This window comes from Gekko japonicus, unplaced genomic scaffold, assembly GCF_001447785.1.
Source record: "Gekko japonicus isolate JY-2015 unplaced genomic scaffold, Gekko_japonicus_V1.1 scaffold1391, whole genome shotgun sequence".
Classification (NCBI taxonomy): Eukaryota; Metazoa; Chordata; class Lepidosauria; order Squamata; family Gekkonidae; genus Gekko; species Gekko japonicus.
Genome location: NW_015168692.1, coordinates 162,865 through 185,643, shown reverse-complemented (window position 1 = coordinate 185,643; position 22,779 = coordinate 162,865). Strand labels below are relative to the sequence as shown.

Sequence of the window (22,779 nt, the reverse complement as noted above, 5' to 3'; positions counted from 1 at the left end):
CGCTCTTCCCTTGAGGCAAATAATGAGTGACTCAAAACACTTGTCGCAGTATCTCTTTCCCCCTTTTGGCTAGAAATGATCTCTTCTTTAATTTCCCTCGGAAGCTGGTTGAACACATCATAGTCAATGCCGGCGGGAAGCAAGTCAAGGGGGAATTCAAGACCTCCAGTTTGGTCTGGGGTCTCCGGTGGCATTTGTGTCGTGCTTCCATTTCCTTCTCCTGGTGAGACTTCACGGCCCCCTACTCGACCTTCTGGAGGTGTATGTTCTGCACTGACAACGTCTTCTGTTTTCTGCAACACAACACAATACAATTTTTTCCCCTACAGTCTCAGACACTGAAAGAGTATCCTTCAGTTTACTGCAAGCACTTCAAAATGACTGATCTCTCGCTACGGTTAACTGCCTGTTCATATACACAGCCATGTGGCACCGTCATGAAAATAAGCCCATAGAAATTAGGTAAAGGTAAAGGTTCCCTTGCTCGAAAGCCAGTCGAATCCGACTCTAGGGTTGCGATGCTCATCTCTGTTTCAAAGCCGAAGAGCCAGCGCTGTCCGAAGACGTTTCCGTGGTCATGTGGCCGGCATGACTAACCGCCAAGGCGCACGGAACGCTGTTACCTTCCCACCGAAGTGGTACCTATTTATCTACTTGCAATTTCTTGCTTTCGAACTACTAGGTTGGCAGGAGCTGGAACTAGAGATGGGAGCTCACTCCGTCATGCGGCACCCGGGTCTCGAACTGCTGAACTACTGACCTTCCACAGCCTGCAGTTCAGCATCTTAACCACTTGAGCCACCGCAGCTCCTCCATAGAAATTACTACATGATAAAATTGTCTGCTAGCCTGTCTGCTACATATTTACCCTTAGTTATTCTTAGTTATTTAGTTATTCTCAGATCAACAAATCAACTCAGTTCCACTTTCCAAATGCATCTGGTCACCTGGAGGGAATTTTTATTCACCAGAGGTGATCAGGTGTGCCTGCAGCTTCCAGCAGATCTTCCAGAGAGATGGCATATTAATTTTCTTAACGAAAGGAGGGGAAAAAAGCAGCTTTCCCGGTTCATTTTTTCAGTTAATTCGGGATACGACAGGGCAGAGTTTTCAATAAATTACTTCTGAACTTACTTGAACAAGTTTGTTGCAGTTGGAAGGAGATGGCCGAATTAAATAAAACCCGATCGACTGCTTGGTAGAAGCGGGAGGGGCTTTCAGGTTGGAGAAGCAGACACTTAGAAGGGTGAGGTGAAACGGACCTTTCACATTTATCATCTTATGAAACAGCTTCATAACTAAGGCGACCAGTTGAGTCTGGACGCTGGAGTCATCTGAACATGCAAACAAGAAAAAAGCAGTTACGCAAAGTCGACAGTATCAGACAAGATCTGAGCTACGCTTCCGACAGAGATAATCTTTATTTATTGATTATGCTTGCAAGTGGGAAAGCCTCTGCTACCAGTTGCCTGAGCCGGCGTGGTGCCATGGAATGTTCGGTTGCTTATGGGATTAAACAGTTTGCAGCCCTGCTTCCACGAGGGAAGAGACACTAGTCAGTTTGGCTGAACGGATCCCATTAAGCAGGGAAGCTAAGAAACAATGAACCCAAGGGGGAAGAAGTTGAAGGGATGTTATGTAGCAGGCAATGCACCGGGGGGGGGGGGGGGGAGAGAAGAAGAAGGAAGGCTAAGTGGATCAGAGCAGTGGAAACGGGATTGAGAGAATCAGTGTGGTTATCGTGGTTAGTGTCAGACTAAGGACTCATATCCCTGTTCTGACATGAAGTTCACTGAGTATCCTTTGGCCAGTCACTGTATCTTTGGGTTTTTGTAAGGATAAAATGGAAGAGAGCAACGTGATCTATGTTTGGGATCAATATACCTTAAGGACCACTTACTCCCATATGACCCTACCTGACCACTGTGGTCATCTTCAGAACCCTTTCTTTGGGTGGCCTCATCATCTGAGACTAGATGGATGGTAACCCAAGAAACAGCATTTTCATATTCTTGGTCATGGCACCAAATTTACAGAATTCCTTCTCTTCTGCCAACAGGTGAAATCTTACCTGTTTCGACTACTGTTCCTTCACTGATCCCCCTTTCTGCATATGTGTTTTACCCGCTTATGTTTACTTGTTTTTAATATTAGGTATTTTAAACACTTGTTTTAATGTTTTTGATTGTTCGCCACTTTGGGGAGAAGAGAAGAAGAAGAGATTCGATTTATACCCCGCCCTTCACTACCCAAAGGCATCTCAAAGCGGCTTTCAAACTCCTTTCTCTTCCCTTCCCTTCCCCACAACAAACACCTTGTGAGGTAGGTGGGGCTGAGAGAGCTCTGGCAGAAACTGCTCGTTTTCAAGAACAGATCAGAACTATGGCTTGCCCAAGGTCGTCCAGCAGGTGCAAGTGGAGGAGTGGGGAATCAAACCCCGTTCTCCCAGATTAGAGTCCGCACACTTTACCACTACGCCAAACTGGCTCTGAACTGGAAGTACTGTATAAAAATGTTTTAAACAAAGTAAATCTACATTGCTCTGAGCTCCTTGGGGAAAAGCTAAGACAAACATGTCAGCTGTGGCTTCTACCATCGCTGTGGCACTGTGAGAGGTTGGTACCCAGTGTTTGCCAGAGGGATGAATGAGGATTTATGATTTCCATGGCTTCCCATAATTCCTTGCCATACTGAGCTGCATCCAGTCCTAGGGCCAAAATGGAAGCAACCTACAGAACAATTACCTGTTCCAATCCTCTGGACCACGTGAGATGGAATTGGACACTGGCGGCCCTCCCGACAAAGTCCCCGAGAAACCTGGCGAAGCGTTAACTTTATGGTATGTGGCTTTCTTCCATCCTTGTACAATCTAAAGCACATGGATGAGAGAGGCTGATATGACTGCCATTTTGAAAATATCCCCGTTGGTTCAAGAAAGGAATAAAACTAGCAAACGATTTTCTGGGACAGCAGAGGTCCATCAGTGGCTATTAGCCACAAGGTATAGCTAGGGGCTCTGGGGCAAGTGATGCTCTGTCATCTTGGTGCTTGGGGGGGGGGGTCCAACAGTGGGAGGGCTTCTAATGTCCTGGCCCCACTGGTGGACCTCCTGATGGCACCTGGTATTTCTGGCCACTGTGTGATACAGAGTGTTGGACTGGATCGGCCTTTGGCCTGATCCAACATTGGCGTCTCTTATGTTCTTATAAACATGTTGCAATTAAATACTACTGCGAAGTGTTATAAAACACACTTCGTTTAATCAGTAATTCATACCACCATCCTAAAAGAGACAAGCTATTGTGATCAGCCAATACTGGAGAGATGTGGGGATAATACAGGGGGCTAGGACTAAGGGATGGCATCTTGTCTAAGACCAGGGCCACGGTGGGTGGGGGGTGTACAAAATTTCCCGAGCCTGGATTGTTGGGGGATGAACTTAGACGTTCACCCATTTCATTGTGCTCTCCCATGCTGTTTTCTGGGACAATGTCTGTAATCTTGTGGGTTCAGAAACAGGGAGGAGGAGGAGGAGATTGGAGTTATACCCCACCCTTCACTACCTGAAGGAGTCTCAGAGCGGTTTACAATCCCTTTCCCTTCCTCTCCCCACAACAAACACCCTGTGAGGTAGGCGGGGCTGAGAGAGCTCTCTCTAGAACTGCCTTTGAGAGAACAGCTCTGAAAGAACTTATTACTGACCCAAAGTCACAGCAGCAGCTGCATGTGGAGAAGTGGGGAATCAAACCCGGTTCTCCCAGGTTAGAGTCCATGCTCCTAACCAGTACACCAAACTGGCTCTCTTTGAGTGGCAGCTGGAGGGGGGGGGGAGGCAGCATCCTGTGTGTCTCCACATCACTTCCAAGGAAAACCCGGAAGTGACATAGGACAGCTCTAGAGATTGCCAAAATCTCTTTGGCAAAACCATAGTGTTTCTGGGAATTCCTAGAGCTACTCTAAGTCACTTCAGGTACCATGGTCAGGCACACTTTCCTATAGTAATGGTTCAGTTGTGTATGTTTCTCGCTTGGTTAGGAGAATTCGATGCAGCCAGGAGCCAGTAGTGATGTAATTGTTCCCTTAGATCTCTTCTCTTTAAACGTAAAGGACGAGGCCCAGAGGGAATCTTTTCCCAAAGGCCCCGGCTGATTCTCAACAGGACTGCCTAAGAGCAACCACAATTTTCATGGCTGAGGTAAGATCAGAAGCAGGGACTTCCTAAGCTCACGCCTTTAGACATTAGGCACGTCCACATTTTCATTTTAACCCAGTTTGTGTCCACTGCGATGTGGCGATGGTGGTTTTAAACAGCCTTGACATCCATAGACAAACCATACATGAAGAGCTGTTTTGGTTTCGAACCAGGCCGCTTTTTCTCTCGCCACACTTAAATTTCCCCCCATCTTCTGAAATATATTGAAATTTAGTATCCGCTTAAAAAAAAGGAAACGGGCGGGAAAACAAAACAAGCAGCACACGCAGATGCGCCACAGACACTTTGAGCAATGTGAAAGCGCCCATTACGTTACACCAGCTTTCCAAACCACAGCCTCTGCCCAGCTGGTTGGACCAACCTGGAAGTGAAGGAATAGGAGAAGCAGGGAAGGTGATGGACAGATACGGTTGCCAGCCCTGGGTTGGGAAAGACCTGGAGATTTGGGGGGTGGAGCCTGGGGAGGGCGGGGTTTGAGGAGGGGGGGAGACCTCAGCAGAGCATACTGTCATAGAGTTTACTGTCCAAAGCAACCATCTTCTCTAAGGGAACTCAAGATAGGTAACCGTGTTAGTCTGTAGCTGTAGAAAAGAGCAAGAGTCCAGTAGCACCTCAAAGACTACCAAAATCTGTGGCAGGGTAGGAGCTCTCGTGGGAGCTGCGGTGGCTCAAGTGGTTAAGACGCTGAACTGCAGGCTGTGGAAGGTCAGTAGTTCAGCAGTTCGAGACCCGGGTGCCACATGATGGAGTGAGCTCCCGTCTCTAGTTCCAGCTCCTGCCAACCTAGCAGTTCGAAAGCAAGAAATTGCAAGTAGATAAATAGGTACCACTTCGGTGGGAAGGGAACAGCGTTCCGTCCACCTTGGTGTTTAGTCATGCCGGCCACATGACCACGGAAACGTCTTCGGACAGCGCTGGCTCTTCGGCTTTGAAATGGAGATCAGCACCGCAACTCTAGAGTCGGATTCGACTGTCTTTCGAGCAAGGGAACCTTTACCTTTTAGGAGCTCTCGTTCTTGTATCTGAAGAAGTGAGCAGTGACTCACGAAAGCTCCTACCCTGCCACAAATTCTGTTAGTGTTTAGGGGGCTACTGGACTCTTGCTCTTTCCAAGGGAACTGATCTTGGTCATCTGGAAATCAATTGTAATAGTGGGAGATCTTCAGGTACCACCTGAAGGTTGGTAACCCTATGTAGGGAAGTGTTAAAGCAATAGAAGAAGAGAAGTAATAGAAGTGTTAAAGCAATAGAAGAGACTACCTGAAGGGGTCTCAGAGCGGCTTACCATCTCCTTTCCCGTCTCCTCCCCACAACAGATACCCTCTGAGGTAGGTGGGGCTGAGAGAGCTCTCTCGAGAACTGCCCTTGTGAGAACAGCTCTGAAATAACTTCTAACTGGCCCCAGGTCACACCAGCAGCTGCATGTGGAGGAGCAGGGAATCAAACCTGGTTCTCCCAGGTTAGAGTCCACGCTCCTAACTACTACACCTAACTGGCTCTCAATAGCAAAATGCAGTCAAATTAGAGCATCTTCAACCACTTTTGCCTTAGCTATTGTGTACAAGTGATCCAGTAAATGCCTTTCCAGGGTACCACCCTTCAAACAGTGAAAGGGTTTGAAGCATTTGTATGAAAAAATGCAGGGACAGTTTGGCCAAACAAGCGGTAGAGTGATAAAAATTAAAAAACATGGGCAACTGCAGTGACCAAGTGTGACTTCAGTGCGTGCTCAATTGCATATCTGCTGATCACAGACTCAACCGAAATCAGACAAAAGCAATTGCGGTAACAATCACCTGTCCAAAAGGCTAGCAATGAGCTCTCCAACTTTCTTCTTAACCTCTGCTTCTGAAGTGCATTTTCTAAAGGAATCTTCATCACTTAGAGACTGCAAAATATGTAAAAAAAAAAGCTGAGTCCCGTTATCATAATAAAAGGGACAACCAAATCCACAACTTGGAAACAAAGAAAAGGTGTAAGGTGCATATGAACCAGTGTACTTTACAGCACCCAGTCACTGTTTCTCTGTTCTGTGTTTTGTGAAATCATCTGTAACATATTCTCCACTTAGCTGAATGCAAGCCTGTTTTGTGATCAATCACCTCTTCTTATTCCAGTGTGAGCAAAATACACTGCGTTATGAAGCCCCTGGCTTCAGTGCGGGGTTGGGGGGGAGGGGGAAGGGAAACAGCGAGGGGCGAGTGGAGAGCCCGCTCGCCCCTGTTATTTCAAATGAAGGGAAGGCATTTAAAAGGAATGAGGTCCCTTTAAGTGCCACGACCAGAACTTGCTTGGGAGTTCAGTCATGCTTCCTCGAGCCCCCCCCCCCCCGCGAGTATCGCGGGTCCCCCCTTGTATCTATCTAACATCATCTTCCTTTTTGCTCCCCAAGGAGTTCGGGGCAGCTCAGATGATTCCTTCTCCTTTCCCGTTTTATCCTCACACCAGCCTTAAGAGGTTGGTTAAGGAGAGACTGACCTACATAAAAAAACCTGTGACACTGGCTGCAGAATCACATCACTTCTGATTTAAAAAAGAGAAGGAAGTAACATAGGGTAACCCATGGAATTCACTGCCACAGGAAGTGGTGGCGGCTACAAGCATGGACTGCTTCAAAAGGGAATTAGATAAGCGTATGGAGCAGAGGTCCATCAGTGGCTATTAGCCACAAGGTATAGATAGGGGCTCTGGGGCAAGTGATGCTCTGTCTTCTTGGTGCTTGGGGGGGGGGGGTCAACAGTGGGAGGGCTTCTAATGTCCTGGCCCCACTGGTGGACCTCCTGATGGCACCTGGTATTTTTGGCCACTGTGTGACAGAGTGTTGGACTGGATGGGCCTTTGGCCTGATCCAACATTGGTGTCTCTTATGTTCTTATGGTAACTCTAGGAAGCACCATAGAATTTCTGTTGATTCCCAGAGCTACCTATGTCACTTCCAGTATTTTTACAGGAAGTGATATGATGATGCAGCTGGCGCACTGCCCATATCCCTGTCCACAGCCCTCCCTGGCACCCTTTATAGCGACTACACTGCCTGGCGCCCTTATAGCCTTTCCACCACACTGTCCTGCATATACCTGAGGAGGCCTTGATGGGGTGACGGGAGCATCATCTTCTCCATGACTCACTTTCTGCAGATGCCTCGCAGCCCAAACACCCAGCTCTCTCTCCAGCACTGCAGCCGAACACCTCTGGAGATCACAAATTGTGGTAAGTCCAAGGGCTGCGAGGCGTTGTGCGGTTTTAGACCCAATACCTGTGCAAAAAAAGAAAAAGAAATCCTTTGCTAAAACCAGGGGTCATTTCCAGCAGGAGCGCACAGGAGCAGAGCTCCGGCAGTAAAGAGCCTAGGGGGCGGGCACATGTAACAAGCCCCACCCCCGGCTTCCAGCAGCCCTCAGTCAGAGCAAGAAGCAGCCAGGTAAGTTGCAGAGCTCCCCCCGGCCCCCCAGGTCCAAAACAGTCCAGTGGCATCTTGAAGACCAAGTTTTATTCAGGTACAAGCTCTCCCTCCTCTGTGAGGACAGATCTGCATGTTCCCCCCCCCAATAGCTAGCAATCCAAAACAGTCCAGTGGAGCCTGAGCGGTGGGTGTTGCGGTGATGTCAGAGAGTGTGGCATATGCAAATAAGTTATGCTAATGAGTTATGCTAATGAGCTCCTGCACCTCTTTTTCTACTAAATGACCCCCTGGCTAAAACCACAGCACCACAATGGGACAGGCTTGAGGACTCCTGATATTTTAGTGAAATTAAATGGTATTAATGTTTAGGAGGGGAACACAGGATAAGGAACACTGCAACTCCCTTGTCATACCAAGTGTTGCTCTTAAAGGGAAGGGCTGTGGCTTAGTGGTACAGCACCTGCTTAGCGTGCAGGAAGTCCCAGGTTCAATCCCTGCCATCTCCAGTTAAACAGATCAGGTAGCAAGTGATATGAAAGACCTGCTCCTGAGACCCTGGAGAGCCGCTGCCGGTCTGAGTAGACAATACTGAGTAGACAGTGGGTTGAAACTAAATCGAAAGAACTTCCTGACAGTTTGAGTGGTTCCTCAGTGGACCAGGCTTCCTCGGGAGGTGGTGGGCTTTCCTTCTTTGGAGGTTTTCAAACAGTGGCTCGATGGCCATCTGACACCAATGCTGATTGTGAGAACTTAGGCAGATCATGAGAGGGAGGGTAGGAAGGGGTGCATCAGTGCTTAGTTCTCGTGGCCCTTTCTTACACGCTCAGGGAAATGCTGACCGCCACATTGGGATCCAGAAGCAATTTTTCTCCAGGCCAGTTTGGCCAGGGATCCTGGAGGAGTTTTTTTTTGTCATCTTTTGGGCATGTGACAGGGGTCACTGAGGGTTTTTTGGGGGAGAGGTATTTGTGAATTTCCTGCATTGTGCAGGGGGTTAGACTAGATGACCCCGGGAGTCCCTTCCAGCTCTGTGATTCTATGATTCTACTGACCTCGATGGGCCAATGGCCTGGTTCAGCATAAGGCACCTTCATGTGTTCTTGGTCACACTAGAGTGTGACATTATTAGTTCAAGCCCCGTGCTAGTGTGAGCAGCCAGCCTGTTGTCCCCAGCTCATCGTCCACCCAGCGATTCGAAAGCTTCGGTGAGTAGATAAAATGGGAACCACTCCTTAGAGAGGGTGGGCACACCAATCTCCCTTGTGGGAGGGTGTTAGCTGATGGTCGGGACTTCCTGGTCGAGGTCGGAACAAGGCAAAAGAACTTCTCGGCTACAAAAATCCCTGCAATGGATGTCTCCGGCCAGGCGGTGGCAGTGTGACATACGGGTCCTGAAGCCTGGTCGACAAGCAGCCGTTAAATGACTGAGCCAAGCCAGAAGACGTTTACACCGTGCAGTCACAGCGTGTGCAGTTATAAATGAATATATGTTGTCCTCCCTATCCCCTTTGAATATTGTTAGTCCCCTGTCTAATGTGTAACTGTACATCGCTTTGAGCCCACTGGGGAAAGCAATTAATAAACAAAGTATTATTATTATTATTATTATTATGACAGAGATAAAATGGGGATCCAGGAAACACTATGGGGAGCAGGGGGAGAGGAGATTCTCATTCGCCTGCACCCGAAATGGTCACAGACAACACAAAATGGGGAAGAGGACTCATCGTACCTGGCAGTTTCCTTATGTGTTCAAGGCTGGACATCAAACCACGCCGACTCTCGGGCAACAGGATGGTTTGCTGATTTGGCCTGAAAGTCCCAGAGACCAATTTGGACCGTACTTTATTAGAAGCTATGCCGGCACAACCCGTAAGGCCCAGCCTGGCGTGCACGGATTCTCTCATCTCCGCGGCTATCTGAGATCCAGCCGCCAACCTTAGATGCGCTGGATCGTGTGGATTGACAGCTGCAAGGCGGAAAGAGAATGGTCAGAAGGACTGCACTCGCAGGGAGGACTCAATTGGAACACTGGACATGTCATATTTCAATGTAGGAATTTTTAAAAAAATTCTCCACGTTAACAATTCCTGTCTAGGGTTGGCAGGTCTGGGTTGGAAAATACCTGGAGACTTTGGGGGTGGATCCAGGAGAGGGCGTGGTCTGGGGAGGGGAGGGGCCTCAGCAGGGTACAGTGCCATAGAGTCCACCCTTCAAGGCAGCCATTTTCTCCGCGGGAGCTGATCTCTGTCAGCTGGAGATAGTTGTAAAAGCGGGAGATCTCCAGGCCCCAACTGAAGGCCGGCAACCCTATTCTTGTCCCATATGGTTTTGTTCACGCAGGTCCCATGATCCCTAGCACAAACAGAAAGGTCCCCTCTGCTCTGTTCACCAGCAGAAAAGCTGGTTAGATCCAGGGGTCATCTCCTGCGGGAGCGCACAGGAGCGGAGCTTCGGCAGTAAGGAGCTCAGGAGGCGGGCACATGCGACAAGCCCCACCCCCTGCTCCCAGCAGCCCTCAGTTGAGCCATGAGGAAGCAGCCAGGTAAGTTGCAGACCCCCCCCCCCGCCGGCCTGCCTTCAGGTACAAGCTCTCCCTCCTCTGTGAGGGCAGATCTGCACGTCCCCCCCCCATAGCTAGCAATCCAAAACAGTCCAGTGGCACCTTTAAGACCAAGTTTTATTCAGGTACAAGCTCTCCCTCCTCTGTGAGGGCAGATCTGCACGTTCTCCCCCCCACCATAGCTAGCAATCCAAAACAGTCCAGTGGCACCTTTAAGACCAAGTTTTATTCAGGTACAAGCTCTCCCTCCCCTGTGAGGACAGATCTGCACGTCCCCCCCTCCAGCTAGCAATCCAAAATAGTCCAGTGGCACCTTTAAGACCAAGTTTTATTCAGGTACAAGCTCTCCCTCCTCTGTGAGGGCAGATCTGCACGTTCTCCCCCCCACCATAGCTAGCAATCCAAAACAGTCCAGTGGCACCTTTAAGATCAAGTTTTATTCAGGTGCAAGCTCTCCCTCCTCTGTGAGGACAGATCTGCACGTTCCCCCCCCCCAATAGCTAGCAACCCAAAACAGTCCAGTGGAGCCTGAGCGGTGGGTGTTGCCTTCTGACACACTTCTGGTCATGTCAGAGGGTGTGGCACATGCAAATAAGTTATGCTAATGAGCTCCTGCACCTCTTTTTCTACAAAATGACCCCTGTAAAGCAAGACCGAGGAACTACCCCGGCCATTCCCTTTCCCCAGGGAACCCATAAGAACGGTAGATCAGGAAGGAGGCAGAAGAGGAATTTCCAGCTGATATACAGTTCTCTGGATTCTTTATGAGAAGCAGGGTTGCCAACTCTGAGCTGGGAAATTCCTGGAGATTTTGGGGGTGGAGCCTGAGAAGGTTAGGGAAAGGGAGGGACCTCAGCAGCATATAACACCATAGAGTCCACTCTCCAAAGCAGCCACTTTCTCCAGGGAAACTGATCTCTGTTGGCTGGAGGTCAGTTGTATTTCCAGGGGGTCTCCAGGCCCCACCTGGAGGTTGGCAACACTAATGGGAAGCCACAAACATTTTAAATGGGACACAACTAGTATGAGTTTAAGGCACAGCTGTGCCATGAGCATTACACCAGCATGGAGCAGTGCCGAAGAAGGTTCGACTAGGGTCAGGTAGACCTGGGTTCCAAACCTCCCCCTGATGTGATGCTGCTATAACCCCTCCGCTTAATTTCCCTCAAAGTGTTGCTGTGAAGATAACGTAGGAAAGGGACAGCCACGTATGCTGCCCTGAGCATCTCAGAGGAAGGACAGGATAAGAACATAAGAGAAGCCATGTTGGATCAGGCCAGTGGCCCATCCAGTCCCACACTCCGTACCACACAGTGGCCGAAACCCAGACAGAAGGACTCAGATAGACAGATTTCCTCAACAGACCACATCAATCGCATAACAAGCTGCGTCTCCATCGGTGCCAGAGCTCGTGCATTTTTATCCAACTTGAGACTTTGGCCAAACCCAAAATTGCTGAGCGGTCGGGTTAGAATGGATAAAAGGAAGTACTTCTTCACCCAAAGAGTGATTAACACATGGAATTCACTGCCACAGGAAGTGGTGGCGGCTACAAGCATGGATGGCTTCAAGAGGGAATTGGATAGGCATATGGAGCAGAGGTCCACCAGTGGCTATTAGCCACAAGGTATAGATAGGGACTCTGGGGCAAGTGATGCTCTGTCTTCTGGGTGCTTGGGGGGGTCAACAGTGGGAGGGCTTCTAATGTCCTGGCCCCACTGGTGGACCTCCTGATGGCACCTGGTATTTTTGGCCACTGTGTGACAGAGTGTTGGACTAGATGGGCCTTGGGCCTGATCCAACATTGGTGTCTCTTCCTCTCTTTTTTTTTTCTAACCCCCCCCCCCCCAACTTACTCTGATTACCATACACGTGACCAGAGATAGAGATCGGAGAAGAACCATCCCTTTCCCACTCTTCCAGCCTCTTCTCTACCATCTCAGTAACATCCACAAAGTTTTCATCTAATCCGAGCCTTTCCACCAGTGGAGTAAATTCTTCCAACAGTGCTAGAGATTAAAAAAAAGAGAGAGAGAGACGGCATAAAATGGAGTTAATGGAGTAACTTCAGGAGAAATGTTTTCATACACACGAGATCTCCAGAAGAAGAAAACCTAAAGATTTTCAGTATAAATTTATAAGAGATCCTGTTGCACACAATCCCATGAAGCTGTCTTACACTGAGTCAGAACGCTGGCTGACAGAGCAGTGTGAAGAGACAAGGGCTCCAAGCATTTCCAACCAGGGCTCTTTTTGTAGCATGAACTCCTTTGCATATTAGGCGACACACTCCTAACGTAGCCAATCCTCCAAGAGCTTACAGTAGCCCCTGTAAGAAGAGCTCTGTAAGCTCTTGGAGGATTGGCTACATTCGGGGTGTGTGGCCTAATATGCAAAGGAGTTCCTGCTACAAAAAGAACCCTGGAGGGGGTAGTGGCTGTGGCTCAGAGGTAGAGCATCTGCTTGGCACGCAGTAGGTCACAGGTTCAATCCCTGGCATCTCCAGTTAAAACTATCACGAAGGACACAGGAATCTGCTTTATGCTGAATCAGAACACAGGGCCATCAAGGGTCAGTATTGCCTACTTAGACTGGCAGCGGCTCTCCAGGGTTTCAGACAGAGGTATCTCACATCACCTACAGCCTGGTCCTTTTAACGAGAGATGCCAGGGATTGAACCGGCATGCCAATACAAATACATGTAGGTGTGGTGAAAGACCTCTGCTTAAGACTCTGGAGTCTGCTGCTGGTCAGAATAGACAATACTGACCTCGATGGACCAGCTGACTTCGCTCAGAGCTGTTCTCTCAAGAGCAGCTCTCTCAGAGCTCACAAGGTGTCTGTTGTGGGGAGGGGAAGGGGAAGGAGATTGTAAGCCGCTCTGAGACTCTGAGTGAAGGGCGGGGTATAAATCCAACTCTTCTTCTCCTCAATATAAAGCAGCTTGAGTACTCCTGCAAGCAAGAGATAGCTGACTTGTGAAACTTGCTGCCACAAATTGTGGTGGTGACAGTCACTGCTCTAGATGGATTTGTTGGTCTGGTGGAGGCCGTTGGACAGATTTTTATGCTGTCTTTCAACCCAGTCAGGGTCCACAAGGTGGCAAACATCAAAACATAAAGAGCTGCTCTTCTGAAGGGCCTCCTGAAATGAAAGTTTCAATGGCCCTGGCCAATCCAGAAGGGGGAGTCGCTCAGTGGTAGATCATCTGCTTGGCATGGAGAAGGTCCCAGGTTCAAGCCCCGGCATCTCCAGAAAATGGACTAGGCAGTATGTGATGTGGACACCGCAGTGGCTCATTGGTGGAACATGTGCTTGGAATGCAGAAGGTCCCAGATTCAAGCCCTGCCATCTCCAGTTTAAAGGATGAGGCAGTAGATGATGTGAAAAACCTCTACGAGAGACCCCGGAGATCCACTGCCGATCTGAGTACTACTGGCTTTGATGGACCAATGGTCTGATTCAGTACAAGGCAGCTGCATATGAATGGAAGTTCCCCATTGGCTGCATCCTTTATTAACAAACATTGTCTAGAGAACAGCCTGTTGCTTAGGGGTTGACTTGCATCATGCATTAGAACAGGGGTGTCAAACTCATTTGTTATGAGGGCCAGATCTGACATAAATGAGACCCTGCTGGGCCGGGCCATGTGTGTCATAAAAGGTAATGCCAGGCAGCGGAGATATAAACTTTATAAAAAACACAAACACAAAGGGTTTTTTTTACTTAAAATAAAAACATGCTTAAAACTTCAGCACTCTTGCAATATTTTGTTTATTTAACAGTGTCTGATAACTGACACCTCTTGCTCTGAATTATTGCATCAAAGTGCCTGTGCTGCTGCAATCTTGAGTATGCTGTTCAGGTGTGTGTCTGTAAGCTGCAAACCTACGATGACGCAGCAGCAGCAGCAGAACTGGAAGAAGAAGCAGAAGACAGCCAGTTTCACTGCGGGCCTGATAGAAGTCCTCCAGGGGCCTGATCCGGCCCCTGGGCCACATGTTTGACACCCCCTGCATTAGAATATAATGCTAAGACAATCATCTCCACAGAACAAATAGCTAGTGAGGATCTTGGGATAATATGATCCCGTGACACCACCAACCCGGGGAAGGAGGTGAGACACGCAAGCCATTCTCTCTTCTCATGCCATCCCACCCTTTCGGGGCCTGATCCGGCCCCTGGGCCACATGTTTGACAATGTAATCGTTTCAATACATTACAAAGACAATCATCTCCACAGAACAAAGAGCTAGTTAGGATCTTGGGATAATATGATCCCATGACACCACCAAACCGGGGAAGGAGGTGAGACACGCAAGCCATTCTCTCTTCTCATGCCATCCCACCCTTTCTGTACCTTAGACCAGAACGGTGGTAAGAACATAAGAAGAGCCCTGCTGGATGAGAGCAGTGGTCCATCTGATCCAGCATCCTATTTCACACAGTGGCCAACCAGCTGCTGATGGACTATTCTCCATGAATCTGTCTAGTTCTTGCTAGACAGGGATTGTTGGAAGAGGAACCCAAGCGTTATCCTCCTCTCCTAGAACCAATTGAGAGTCCAGTGGGGCACCTTTAAGAGCAACAAAAGTTTGTTCAAGGTGTGAGCTTTCATGTGCAAGGCACACATTTTCAAATACATTGGAATGGCAGGGGGGGGTCGATGTTATAACCAGAGAATGAACAGCATATTCTCTGGCTATAAGTCGGAACCTTGCCTGCCATTCTAACGTATTTGAAAAAGTGTGCCTTGCACACGAACGCTCCTACCTTGAATATACCTCTGTTGGTCTTAAAGGTGCCACTGGACTCTCAATTGGTTCTACTGCTTCAGACCAACACGGCTGACCACCTGGATCTATCTCCTCTCCTAGAAAGAGTTTTCATTTTTTTCTCTCTCTCTCCACCCAATGCACAGTTTTACAAACCTTTATCATACGCGGCCCCGGCAGGGCTCTTTTTGTAGCAGGAACTCCTTTGCATATTAGGCCACACACCCCGAATGTAGCCAATCCTCCAAGAGCTTACAGAGCTCTTCTTACAGGGGCTACTGTAAGCTCTTGGAGGATTGGCTATGTTAGGAGTGTGTCGCCTAATATGCAAAGGAGTTCCTGCTACAAAAAGAGCCCTCTTAGAGGGAACAACTTGTGTTTGATGTGAACACTGGGATAGGGAAGAATATAAACCCAAAGGTAAGAGCGGCTTTCCCTTTCTCAGTTTATTGACTTCATTCGTACCCCACCTTTCTTACCAAAGAGAGCCCAAAGCAGCTTACATCATTTCCCCCTCCTCCATTTTATCCTCACAACAACCCTGTGAGTTAGAGGAGGCTGAGAGTGTGTGCTGATCCAAGGTCATCCAGCAAGCTTCCAGAGCAGAGTGGGGATTTGAACATGGGTCTCCCAGACATCAGATCCACAATCTAACCACTACACCGCATAGACACGCTTCCACGAAGAAGAGAAGCCGTACCTGTAACCTTGTAAGACATTTCCCTGTATTTTGTAAGATCTTCTCCATTAACCAGCACCAGTTGTGGACATTTTTCTGTCGCTTCTTTGACCGTCGTGGCTTTCTTTACTCCAAGTGCTCTGGCTTCATAATTACAGGTGACGACCAGGGTTTTCTGCCGCACAGCTGAACAAGAGAATTATATCACTGAAAGAATACGTTTGGAAAGGCCGACATGTCAGAGCAAGAAGTAGCCAGGTAAGTTGCAGAGCCCCCCCCTGGCCCCCCGACCCAAAACAGTCCAGTGGCACCTTTAAGACCAAGCTTTATTCAGGTACAAGCTCTCCCTCCTCTGCAAGGACGGATCTGCACATTCCCTCCCCCCCCCCAATAGCTAGTACTCCAAAACAGTCCAGTGGAGCCTGAATAGTGGGTGTTGCCTTCTGACACGCTTCCGGTGATGTCAGGGGGTGTGGCATATGCAAATAAGTTATGCTAATAAGTTCTGCTAATGAGCTCCGGCACCTCTTTTTCTACGACCCCTGTATATTGCATACAAATGCCAGCACAAGTGGTTTAAAAGCAGCTTTGTACCAAAGGTGGAATCAGCTGCCTAGGGAGGTGGTGAGCTCCCCTTCACTGACAGCTCTCAAGAAAAGGTTGGATGAATATTTGTCAGAGATGCTTTAGGCTGGTCCTGCATTGGGCAGGGGGGTTGGTCTGTATGGCCCCTTCCAACTCTATGATTCTATGATTCAAACGAACAACAGTCTCCACGTCATAGCTTCTGCCAGTAAAGGGTTAAGCCATAGTAAATGCAATTATCCAGTGCACAACTTGAAGCCTTCAAATGGGCAGTTTGTGACAAGTTTCGTAATCTCTTATATGATTCAGAGTTTAAGGTGATGACTAATAACAACCCACTAACTTGTGTACTAACCTCTGCCAAGCGAGATGCTGCAGGACAGAGGTGGGTGTCTGCACTGCATAATTTTAAAACCATAACGTGAACGCTAACTTCCTCTCTAGAAGAAGACATGATAATGCTCCCACATAAAATGAAGGAGTTAAGCAAATAAAAATAATCGCTAAAATGCTCTTAAGAAGTCAACGAGATCCCCAACGCTTAAAAGTCACGAGATGCTGACGTCTGTAAGGCAGTTATTCAAGTGCGTACTGCGAGCCACAAACATCCTGCAACAGCAGAATTTAACAAAGGGGGCAACAGTTACATTAAAACTCTACCTCCCTCAAAGAATATTATCCCAGAAAAATATTTAAAAAGAAAGATATCATATCAAAGCCTTTTATAATCAAAATAGTAGGCTTCCTGATTAGAAAAAGTTTCAGAGAAAGGACAAATACGTTGCGAAACTAATACACTATTTAAAGAAAAACTGTAAACCCACCTAAGATGAAGGGGGGAAAGGAAGAGTATGAAGCTAGGCTGCTATCTGAGAGAGAGACCTCAACTTTTTCTGTTAGATGGAGTTCTTTATCAGAAAGTGCAACGAAAGGGGAAAAGATGTAGAGCCCATACACCCACTGAAGGAGAGCTCTAGAAGGCATCCCTGATAAAAAAAAGGTCACTTGGGAATTGAAAGAACTTTAAATGTGGCTAAGGATAAATTCTTCTGGCCTAAAATGATTCATACGATAGAACAAAAGCGTTGGAACGGTCAACGCTGCATAAAAAAGAAAGCTAGAGTAAAGTAGAAAAAGGAGCTAAATTAGTTAACATAACAGCATCTGCTCCCTTAGACTTAATTTGCATAGACTTCTTGACTCTTGAACCAGATGCAACTGGCATCGAAAATATTTTGGTGATTACTGATCATTTTACCAAATACGCACAAACACATCCCACCAGAAATCAAACTTGCAGGAACGGCAGCTACGATTTTGGGGGGAAATTTTACATGTCATTACAGTTTTCCCAGAAGGTTTCCACAGTGATCAAGCTGCAGAATCTGAGTCAGAACTAGTTACAGAACTGAGGAAAATTTTGGGAAGTCACATACCGCACCATATCATCCAAGAAAAAACCCAGCTGAAAGGTTCAATCGTACCCTTTTAGATATGCTGGGCACCATAAAAACAAATTTTAAAAATCTAATTAGAAAATACATATAAAACCACTGGCTCATGCGTACGTTTTGTACCAAAAATAAGCCTCTACTTCTTAATCTTTAGAAGACAACCTTTACTACACATTAATTTGTGTTTTGGGATAAAGCCAAAGGGGCAAACTGAAGTGACTCATCGGAAATATAACAAAGTTTGAGCCCAGTGGCACCTTTAAGACCAACAAAGTTTAATTCTGGGCATAAGCGTTCGTGTGCACACACACTTCATCAGAAATACGTAAGGGACTTAAAACGCAGGCTTTGTTTTGCATATAATCTGGCCACCCAAGAAAGTAAAAAAACATCAACAAGCCAACAACAAAAAAAGATGGGATGCTAAAGTCTTGGTGAATCTACCATCTCAACAGGTGACAAAGTTCTAGTGTGTAATTTAAGCCGCCGAGGTATGCAAAAATTAGCCGATAGGTAAGAAGAAGAAGAAGAGGAAGAGAAGAGATTGGATTTATACCCCGCCCTTCACTACCCAAGGGAGTCTCAGAGCGGCTTACAAACTCCTTTCCCTTCCTCTCCCCACAACAGGTACCCTGTGAGGGAGGTGGGGCTGAGAGAGCTCTTTTGAGGACTGCTCTTGAGAGAACAGCTGTGCCAGAACTATGGCTTGCCCAAGGTGCAAGTGGAGGAGTGGGGAATCAAACCCGGTTCTCCCAGATTAGAGTCCGTGCACTTTAACACTACACCAAAAATTAGCTGACAGGTAAAAACTCATTGTACATAAAGTTCTAGATCAACCTGAGGAAAATATTCCAGTATATAGGCTGCAATCAGAAAATGGCAAAAGTGTTGCTCAGACTTTGCACTGAGCCATGCGGAGACCCTGTGGATTTCTTTCCTCCTTTAAAGACATGTGTAATATAGACATTCCAGAGGATCTCATTAGCAGGAGGAGGAGGCAGAAATCAACTAATGTTGTAGACTCAGTGGGAAAAGAATTCACATTTGAGTCTAGTTTCTTTCAGACCTCAATCCCTTAGAAAGGGAATTCACCCCAAACTACTCTTCCGAAAAGGTTAATGTAGCGCAAAATCTTTATGAGAAAAAGCAAGGGGGGGAAATTATGCTGCCAAAGTCACTAGTCGTAGTTCCTCCCAATACAGTGACCCCCAGGGAAATTAATGGTCTGCCTTCTAGGCTTAAAAAGGTTAGAACCAAGCCTGCTAAGCTAAATGATTATGTTTTCAGCGCAGTGAACCAGAATAACTTTCAACACAGTAATATGTAATTGTTTACTGTTTTGTTATTCCATTAGTCCTAAATTTGCAGATACTGTCAAACTGGCGGTATGGTAGCCGGGGAGAATGTCACCCCTAGCTAGTAATGGAATGAGACAGGAAGGGTCGAGACTCTAGATGCAGAAGGATGAGGTATGTGTGGAAAGCAGAGGAGGGAAGCGAGACCGCCATGCTGGGGAGCTTGCACTTTAATCAGAGGCTCTTAATTTGTGCTCTCCCAAACACTAAATGATGCACTTTCAATCCACTTTGCAGCTGGATTTTACTGCATGAAATGGCAAAATCCACTTGTAAATGGTTGCTGAAGTGGATTGAAAGTGCATTATTTAGCATGTGTGAAAGCGTTTAAGGTTTACGGTAACTAATTGCTAGAAATAGCCGAGATGGATAAGCTTACATTGATGTTACAGGGGAAAAGTCAGGAAATATTTGAGAAATTGTGGACTAGGCTTTGCGAATGGATAGAAAATGCAAATAGGCAATGACTATTTAAAGATCTATAAGCTGAATTATTTGTAGATTAGTGGACTCTCTTGATCATGATATGTATTAGCATTGATGTCTGTTATTGAAATTTACAATAAAATATAAAATATATATATTTAAAAAGGTAACTATGATTTATGTATGGACAATAATAATAAATAATAAAAATAAATAATAATAATATAATCATCGTATGGCATTGTGTGTAGTATAGCCAGGAGATCCTAAGATTGTCTGGCAGCCAGAAGTTCTAGCTGTTTAGCGCCCCTAGGTGGCAAGCTAGACTTGTTTTTGAGGCAAGAGACATTTCAGAGGTGGTTTGCCATTGCCTGCCTCTATGTCACAACCCTGGTATTCCTTGGAAGGTGCCCATCCAAATACTAGCCAAAGCCAACCCTGTTTAACTTCCGAAATCCGACAAGATCGGGCTAGCTGGGCCATCCAGGGACAGAGACTTTTATTCTAAATTGTAATTTTAGAATGATTGTTTCAGGGCTGTATTATCTAATGGGAAGTTCATTTGGGACCCTCATCTTGGAAGCTGGTGCACAGAGTGTTCATCTGGAGACCTCCTGGGCCACCAAGAATAGGAAAAAGATGGCCTTTAGGGGGTGGCAAGCTGTGAAAGAGGGAAAAGTTAATCGTTTGGACCTTAAAAGATCACTGTTCTGTCGTGTTACTAAGATCTAGGTTATTGTTCCGTGATATGATGTTACCTGAAAAGTAAACATGTTTCATTCCCTTTCAATTATTACAAGATTCCTTCCAAGTTCTGCCCCATAGGACCCACAAACGAAGGTTACACAAACCCATCCACAGTTTCAATACACACACAAATGCAAAAGCCTTCAGCGATCAAGTAAGATTACCTAAAGGTTTGCCTCTTAAATCAGGGCTATGGATCATTTCGACCTGTGCATAAAAGCAATCCAGGTCCAAGTGCACAATGACCCGACACGGGGCGCTCCCAGATGGCATCCCTTTGCCGTGACCGGCTGTAAAGAAAGGACAAAGTTCACATTCAGCAGGCTCATGTTCACTATATCTGCAGGGACATTTTATCCCCCCCCTTTGCTTCCCAACTGGAGATTTTTTTACACATCAACACGAGGTCATCCGCTAATCATGCACTTTCCACATTTTCCTCTGCTTTGCTCCAATCTCTTCCAAACCTGCTGAGTTCTGTTCTGCCTACTACTAAAGAATTGCCCTGTGCTCATGGTGGGGGGGAGGGGTCAACTGCTCCTGCCTTTTTGTAGCCCAGTTTCAAAGACAGTGACGGACTATAGTTCTTGCAGAGCCAGTGGGGCAGGCCCGTAGCCAGGATTTTGTGGCTTGTGGGCAATTTTCGTTCTGGTGGGGTTGAAGTTCTCAGTGCCAAAGAAAAGCCATTGAGCCAATAGAGAGCTGTTACCAGACTAGCTCTCTAAATTGCAAGCTGTCAGCCACTTTAGATGACGGTTCTCAGCTGCTGCAAGTTAATCTCTTTGGCCAGGCCAAGCAACAATCCTGAGAACAAGCTGGCAGGTGAGGGTGATGATTTCTATAGTCAAGAAAGCTAACATTTAGGCAGAAAAACTGTCTTCAAGGAGACCAGTTTCTTGCCGCAGAGTTAGAAGGGATCCTAGAGGTCACCTACTCCAACCCCCTCACTCAGTGCGGGAACTAGTCAACTACAGCACCCCACTCTGCTTAAAGGAGTGCATGCCTTTTTAAAAAAATGTTCAAAAATGATTGAAAAAAGCATTTACAGGAGAAATTCTTGTGGGGCTGTGCCTCTAAGAAAGGGGGCAGAGCCCCCAAAGCCCCACCATAGCTAGGGGCCTGCAGTGGTTAAGAGTGTCAGACTAGTATTTGGGACCTGGGGTTCAAATCCCCACTTGTGCCAGGGAAGTTCACTAGCTGACCTTGGGCCAGGCGGACTCTCTCAGGCTAACCTACCTCACAGGATTGGTGTGAGGACAAAATGGAGGAGAATACGGTAAGAACAGAAGAAGAGATTGGATTTATACCCCACCCTTCACTACCCAAAGGTGTCTCAGAGCGGCTTACAAACTCCTTTCCCTTCCCCTCCCCACAACAGACACCCTGTGAAGTAGGTGTGGCTGAGAGAGCTATTGATAGAAACTGCTCTTTTTTCAAGAACAGCTCTTACCAGAACTACGGCTTGCCCAAGGTCATCCAGCCAGGTGCAAGTGGAGGAGTCGGGAATCAAACCCGGTGCTCCCAGATTACAGTCCGCGCACTTAACCACAAACACCAAGCCAATTTGGGTTCCCATTAGGAAGAACGGTGGGGTAAAAACCAATATAATGTATGCAGAAGTTATTCTCTTCTCCCACTGCCACAGAAAACCAGAAAAAAGTGAAAGGGGGTGTCCTGAGGCAACCAGAAGTTTCCTCATCCACATGCATTTGGGGGGTGGTAAGCAATGTTCCCTCTAAGCTGTGGAGTCTTGTGAGCAAAAGTTCTACCTTGTGAGCTACTAGCATTAAAGTTGTGAGCGAGCAATTTGGCTACTGCATAAATTAGTTTGCTCTGGAGCCATCCTTCCTGAGCTAAGACAAAAATCTGTGAGTTGGAGGCTAAAATACTGTGAGCTAGCTCACACTAACTCAGCTTAGAGGGAACATTGGTGGTAAGGCTGCCAACTCTGGGTTGGGAAATTCCTGGAGACTTTGTGAGCGCATCTTGGGGAGGGCAATGGTTTGGGGAGGGATGCAATGACATCGAGTCCGCAAAGCAGCCATTTCCTCAAGGCAAACAGACCTCTGTGACGTCTGGAGACCAGTTGCAATTGCGGGAGGTCTCCAGCCACCGCCTAGAGCTTGGCAACCCGAGGGGGATAGACTGGAATCTGAGGGAGGGGCCAAATGCCTCTTCCCCAGTCCACCAATCCCAGCCGGATGTTCGAAGCTCTGTAGTTTTTATTATAAGAAGGTGACTCGATGTGGGACCGGTATGCCGTCTTCAGTGTCATCCGACAGAAAGGTTTTAAAAAAGGCTTTTGGAGGGGTTGGGGGGTAGAGATGTCCTTTGTAACGCCAGCATTGCGTGGGTGTCCCAATCAGTGTTCCCTCTAAGCTGAGTGAGTGTGAGCTAGCTCACAGTTTTTTAGCCTCTGGCTCACAAATTTTTTGTCTTTGCTCAGGAAGGAGGGCTCCAGGGCAAACTAATTGATGCAGTAGCCAATTTGCTCGCTCACCACTTTAATGCCAGTCGCTCACCAAGTAGAATTTCTGCTCACAAGACTCCACAGCTTAGAGGGAGCATTGGTCCCAATG

The 22,779-nt window shown here is 47.2% G+C and overlaps 1 protein-coding gene across 1 annotated transcript in view; it reads right to left on the bottom strand.

Moving 5' to 3' along the window:
• Nucleotides 1-22,779, bottom strand: part of POLI (polymerase (DNA directed) iota) — a 23,525-nt gene that overhangs the window by 439 nt on the left and 307 nt on the right. The window contains exons 2-10 of the mRNA XM_015415460.1: nt 20,365-20,490; nt 15,655-15,819; nt 12,036-12,188; nt 9,349-9,585; nt 7,291-7,469; nt 6,010-6,101; nt 2,745-2,869; nt 1,135-1,334; nt 4-293 (exon numbers count right to left, since the gene is read on the bottom strand). Coding sequence (XP_015270946.1) covers nt 4-293; nt 1,135-1,334; nt 2,745-2,869; nt 6,010-6,101; nt 7,291-7,469; nt 9,349-9,585; nt 12,036-12,188; nt 15,655-15,819; nt 20,365-20,473 — 1,550 coding nt within the window. The 5' untranslated portion in view covers nt 20,474-20,490. The remainder of the gene's footprint in view (nt 1-3; nt 294-1,134; nt 1,335-2,744; nt 2,870-6,009; nt 6,102-7,290; nt 7,470-9,348; nt 9,586-12,035; nt 12,189-15,654; nt 15,820-20,364; nt 20,491-22,779) is intronic.